Source organism: Melospiza melodia, chromosome 12, assembly GCF_035770615.1.
Source record: "Melospiza melodia melodia isolate bMelMel2 chromosome 12, bMelMel2.pri, whole genome shotgun sequence".
Taxonomy (NCBI): domain Eukaryota; kingdom Metazoa; phylum Chordata; class Aves; order Passeriformes; family Passerellidae; genus Melospiza; species Melospiza melodia.
The window spans coordinates 5,540,035-5,546,051 of NC_086205.1; the positions used below are offsets into that span (position 1 = coordinate 5,540,035).

The 6,017-nt window shown below is 49.5% G+C and overlaps 1 protein-coding gene across 1 annotated transcript; it reads left to right on the forward strand.

Annotated features, from left to right (window-relative positions):
• Positions 1–602: 602 nt before the first annotated feature.
• Positions 603–3,140, forward strand: LOC134423419 (transcription cofactor HES-6-like). The gene is given in 5 exon segments (XM_063166393.1): positions 603–692; positions 695–829; positions 1,250–1,345; positions 1,494–1,572; positions 2,104–3,140. Coding segments are annotated over 5 exon segments (822 nt in total). The 3' UTR covers positions 2,526–3,140.
• The last annotated feature ends 2,877 nt before the right edge of the window (positions 3,141–6,017 follow it).

Consider the following 6,017-nt stretch of genomic DNA (forward strand, 5'->3'; position numbering starts at 1 on the left):
TGCATCCACCCAGGTGCAACAGATAATTCAGGTTCCCAGGAGGTAAATAAAGTCCCCATGTTTTCCCTAGAGGATTTCTGTGATGGAAACAACCTTCCTTCAGGTGTCTGCTGTCAACAGTTTTTAATCGATCATCATTTCCTTGTAACAATAATCCCTGGGAGCAGCATCTCCCAGCTGAAGTACTCTATTCTTAAATTAAGAGCCTGTTACAATGATGTGAAACAACTGGGGTCAGCTCAGCAGGTAAAAACAGGCATGGCTTCAAGGAGATGGAGGAGAAAACGATGAGTGGAAGGCATTTTCCCAGGTGTAATTCAAGCGCTTCCCGGCCATTGTGTGCCTCCCTGGGAATCTGTGCGAACTGAACGAGGAGCCGTGCAAGCTGCTCCGAGCGCGCCCATTTTCCTGCCCTTCTTCCCGAACAAAGGAATCCCTCCAAAGCCCAGCGTCGGAGGCCGGACATCTGTCGCCGTTTGGGGGGGCCGCCGTGGTCATTGAAAAGAAGCAGTGACCTGTCAGCTTTGATTGATGGCCACAAACCTCCGGGCTCGACCCCTCGTGTGGGAAAAGAAGTCCCGCCAAGGAAAGTTGCCTTTCAGATGCTAATTTGGGGTTATAAATACAGCCGAGGAGCAGCGGAGCAGCAAAGAGCCCAGCTGGAAGGGGAGCGAGCCACTGGCCCAGCGCCTCCTTCCCATCCCATCCCATCCCATCCCATCCCATTCCATCCCATCCCATCCCGTCCTGCCAAGCTCCCTGCCCCAGGATGACAGCCACGGCCACCACGGGCACGCACAAGGTGGCCAGCACCAAGGAGGAGAGGAAGGTGAGTGTCCCTGAGCTGGGCATGTCAATGAGGGGTGCCAGCCACTCAGGAAGCGCTTTAGATTTAGAGCGATGCTTTAGCTTTTACTGATAACAGCTTTTGCTGTCACAAATGCTTTTTCTCCTCTTGGAAAGATGGTTTTTTCTCTGATTTTAACTCATGTGGGTGTTTTTCTGCTTCCTTTCTATGCCTCCTCTCTGTTTTTGAGTTTCTGTGTTCGGAACGATTGGAAGTGGGAGAAGGGAGAGGTGATGCCACCTCAGGGATGGGCACAGGCTCCATGCACACCTTGTCCCTGCTGAGCAGTGTCACCCTGCTCTGGCTTCACACAGGGAAGGGATCTCTGGCCTTGCTGGACTGCAGCAGGGAGAGGAAATTAAAATATCAACTGAGATCTTTCCTGCTCCTTTTCTTTGCCAGTTAAGGAAACCCCTCATTGAGCGGAAGCGAAGGGAAAGGATTAATAACTGCTTGGACCAGCTGAAGGAGACTGTTGTGGGTGCATTTCACCTGGATGTAAGTGCTCATTTTATGCTGCTTTTTGTCCTTCTGCTGGTGGGAAACTGGGTTGTGGGGGGAGGAAGGGAAATGGATAATCTTTAGAGAAACTGGGCATGGTGCAAACCCTTCTCTGCCTCTAAGTGCTGCGCTCTTTCCCTATCAGCAGTCTAAACTGGAAAAAGCAGACATCCTGGAAATGACAGTGAAGCACCTCCAGAACATCCAGAGCAGCAAGATGCTGGGTGAGTGCTGGGTCCCTCACCCTGTGCCAGGGGGTGTGATGCCCTGGCAGCCTGGCACAAGCCCCTTTCAGACCGCCCAGGCCCAGCCTGCCGGGCTTTGCCTTTCTCCACTAGATGGGGAGATGGAGCCGGGCTCTGCTGAACCCAGGGGAGCGTTTTTCCTTCCCTCCCTGAGCCGATTTCTGCTTTTTGGTGCGGTTTTGCCTTGGCGCGGGGCAGCAGGGCACAGGGCTCACCCTTTTCCCCGCACACAAAGCATCTCTAAAGCCAGAGGTGCTCGGGCAGGTCTCCAGGTGACCCTGCCCCGCTCACCCTGCGGGGCACAGGGCTCAGGGCTCACCTTTTCCCCGCACACAAAGCATCTCTAAAGCCAGAGATGCTTCAGACACCACCAGGTGACCCTGCCCCGCTCACCCTTTAGGGCTCAGGGCTCACCTTTTCCCCGCACACAAAGCATCTCTAAAGCCAGAGATGCTTCAGACACCACCAGGTGACCGTGCCCCGCTCACCCTTTGTGTCTGTCCCGCACAGCCGACTCCAAGGTGGGGCTGGAGGCGCAGCAGAGGTACAGCACCGGCTACATCCAGTGCATGCACGAGGTGCACAACCTGCTGCTCACCTGCGAGTGGATGGACAGGAGCCTGGGGGCGCGGCTGCTGAACCACCTGCTCAAATCGCTGCCCCGCTCGGGAGATGAGCCCGGCAAGGCAGCGCTCCGCTCCGGCAGCCCGGCTCTGCAGCCTCTCCCGACACAGAAAAATGCCCCGAGCCCCAAGGGCCGAGGCACAAGCCCGGCGGAGAACAAGCAGGCTGCCAAAAATCCCCTCCAGCTGCCCTCGCTGCCGCTCTGCAGCCAGGCTGATGCTGCGCCTCCTCCCAGACAGGTTCTGCAGCCAAATTTTTCCCATAACAACCCCAGAATGGGGTCATTAGATATGTGGAGACCGTGGTAAAGTGTGCTTTCCATTTTTGTCCTAACCTTAGACACTCTTTACGTATGTATCTTATAGATATGTTGCTTTAAAACACTTGTGGAGCAAATCTGTTCCCGTAGGTGTACTAAAGACCTGGGTACTTCAAACCGAAGTAAACCTATGTGTAGCCTGCATTGTAGAAGGCTGCTATTATTTCTTATTTATTTAATACATCTAAATTATTGTCTAGAATCCTCTCGTGCTGTTTAGTGTATAATAATGATATAGTTTTCTTGTCTTACATTCTAAAATAATTAACTTTGTGTTAATAAAACTACAAGGCAATAAGCAACAAACCTCTCTGGAATCAAGTTTACCTTCAGATCTCACATAAGCCATTGAGATCCCTTTGTTGGATAAAAGGGTAAGCAACTGGTGCTGGTGTCTTCTGCTTTGTATTTTTAATATCATCCCTGTGCCGTGTAGGATATTCCAGTGTTGAGTCCTGTAAAAATGCTGCAATTATTAGGAGGAAAAAAACAAAAAAAAAGGGAAAAAGGGAGAGACTTGGTCTGGACTTTTTAGAGATGCTCTGTGGGTTGCTCACTCAGGCTTTGCTGTTCCCAGCCTGCTCTAGAGCTTGTGAGTACATGTGTGTATATATATTTACATATGTTATATATATATATGTTACATATAGTTATATTTAGGGATTTTTTTTGTTTCCATAACTAAAAGTTCTAAATAAACCTTCTGAAGATAACGACTGACATTTCTCCCAGCCTTGTCCTGTGTGCTCTGAATAAAGAGTGTTTGAGGAGCATCTGCTTCGATTTGCTTCTTTCACAAACAGTTTTTCCTGGATGCAGTTGGAGGGGCTGGACTGGGGGCTGCCCCCGACACTTTGTAGGAAAGCAGCGTTCACCACACACACAGACAGCCCTGCCTGCATCACAGGGACACTTTAGAAGTTATGAAGGAAATAAGGAGTTGGGTTTATCAGGCTGGATCGATGCTTCAGCTTTTACTGATAACTGAGTCACAAAGATCATCTAGAGAGCAGAAGGTGAAATTCCCTGCAAACTGGACAGAGGAGATTGGGACAAATCTACTCACTTTTTGGCAACATTTGGTGCCCGTTTTTCTTCTCAGAGGCAGTTAGAAGCTGCTCACAGCAGAAATAAAGGAGCAGGGAGCTCCTAAACAAACACGGAGCATACTAATGAACGGCCCCGCAGTTCAGGGGCTCATTATGCAGGAGATGTATTGGATGAGGTGCTGAAGGAGTGAAAGCGGCACCTCCGGGTTTAGCATCTTTTCCTGGGAAGCTTTCCCTTTTATCCAGCCATTAGGAGCAGTGGTACGAGGGTGGCAGCAGAAACCACTGGCCCACCTCCCTGGCTGGAGGGAGGTAAGGCAGGTCAGACATCAGGTGAGGACAGAATTGCACAGATCCAGAACTGCACAAATATCAGCCTCAGCTTCCACCCTCTGCCTGAAAATGAAGATTCCCCCTTTCCTGATGGGGCCTTTTGGGGTGATCACTAATGTGAAAAATACACATCATCATCATCATCATCCTCATCCTGATCCACTGCAAAGTCCAGGGGAGAGTGGGAGGTGGGGCCAGCCCGAGCACACAGAATACTCATGGCTAGAGAAACCAACCAGGCAAAGAAAACTGCAGAATCCTGGCAGAGAAAAGGCATTAAAGATCTTCCCAGCTTACTGTCACATATAAAGGGAGGTTCAGGTAAAAGCCCATGCCATGAGAGCCTGTCACAGACATCTTTTCATGAAAAATCCTTTCCTTAGGATTTTTCCTCCTGAGAAGCTGGGAGGCCTCAGGAACAAAATGCAAACAATGGTTATCTGCTGCTGTGGAATGCAACAGGTGCATCTGGGATTGGTCTCATGTGGTTGTTTCTAATTAATGGCCAATCACAGTCAGCTGGCTTGGACAGAGAGTCTGAGACAGAGCCTTTGTTATCATTCTTTCCTTTCTATTCTTAGCCAGCCTTCTGATGAAACCTTTTCTTCTATTCTTTTAGTTTTAATGTAATATATATCATAAAATAATAAATCAAGCCTTCTGAAATACGGAGTCAACATTCTCATCTCTTCCCTCGTCCAAGAACCCCTGTGAACACTGTCACACTCCTGTACTTCTAGAAGGTGTCACCAATGCATCTCATGGCACTCCTGGCCACCTCCTTGCTATGCTGGGACAGACTCTGATGAAAATATTTTACTTCAGTCATCATAAAAACATACATTCCCTCCAAAAGCTGTAAATCCCCAGGGACTATAATTATTAGCTATAGTTACTGTGCTGAAAGGAGATCAGCAGGAAATATCTATTTCCCACTATCTCTGCTTGTTTATTTTGTGTCTTTGGAAATACTTTGTGGTTAGTGAGTTTTATTGTTTCCTGTTTCTAATCAGTAAGGGCTATTTTTCTGTTGTGGGTGTGGAGGGAAGGGTCACATCACAGCTGGTGAAAGAGTTTTAAAAATAGGAAAGTGAGACTGCAATACTTGGCCAACAACCTCCAGCAACACTTTTAGTACAAGGCACTCATTTTTCATTGCCTTCATTTCAAACCAGTGGTGACTTTTTATATGACCTCCTTGTCCTCTATCCAACCAGTACTGCAGGAATCCATTGCAAGCCACCAGTAAAAAAACAAATAAAAAAATGTTTCTTCAGAAAGAAAGCAGAGGATTACTCACACCACTTCAAACACACGAATTTCAGCTTCTAATTACATTGGACAAAGGAACTCCATACTTACTTCAAACCCATCTGGTTTCACCAGAGCCAGGACTGTACAAGAGCAATAACACTTTGCTCTTCATTATGATCACCTCTCCACTGACAACCCAAAAATGCTTTGCCAGCTGCTCCCATCTTGTCCCCTGGGGAAGAAAGGGAGCAGCTCCTGCTGCCAGCTGGGCAGTGCAGAGTGGAGAGCACCAAGGGGCTGGGAGCACAAACCCTGAGAGGAACCCCTGAGGGAGCTGGGGGTGCTCAGCCTGCAGAAAAGGAGACTCAGGGGTGCCCCCATCACTCTCACAGCTCCTGAAAGGTGCCTGTGCTCAGCTGGGGCTGGGCTCTGTCTGCAGCAGCACTGACACAGCCAGAGCACACAGCCTCAGGCTGTGCCAATACAGGTTGGATAGCAGGAGAAAGTTTTTTATAGAAAGAGTGATAAAGTTCTGGAATGGCTGCCCAGGGAGGCAGTGGAGTCCCCATCCCTGGGTGTGTTTAACACAGCCTGGATGGGGCACTGGGTGAGTTGAGCTGCTGGGGATGGGTGGGACTCGATGATCTTGAAGGTCTCTTCCAACCTGGTCATTCTGTGAATTCTGTCCTTAGCAGCTGCTGGTGGAACTGCCCCTCACTCCTACAGGCTCTGCCCAGGCAGATGCTGCTGTCACATCTGCAGCAGTGGCTGTGACCCTGCCCTGCCAGGGCACAGCCCAGGGACGGATCCCCAGCACCTTCCAGGCTGCATCCCATTCCCAGCTG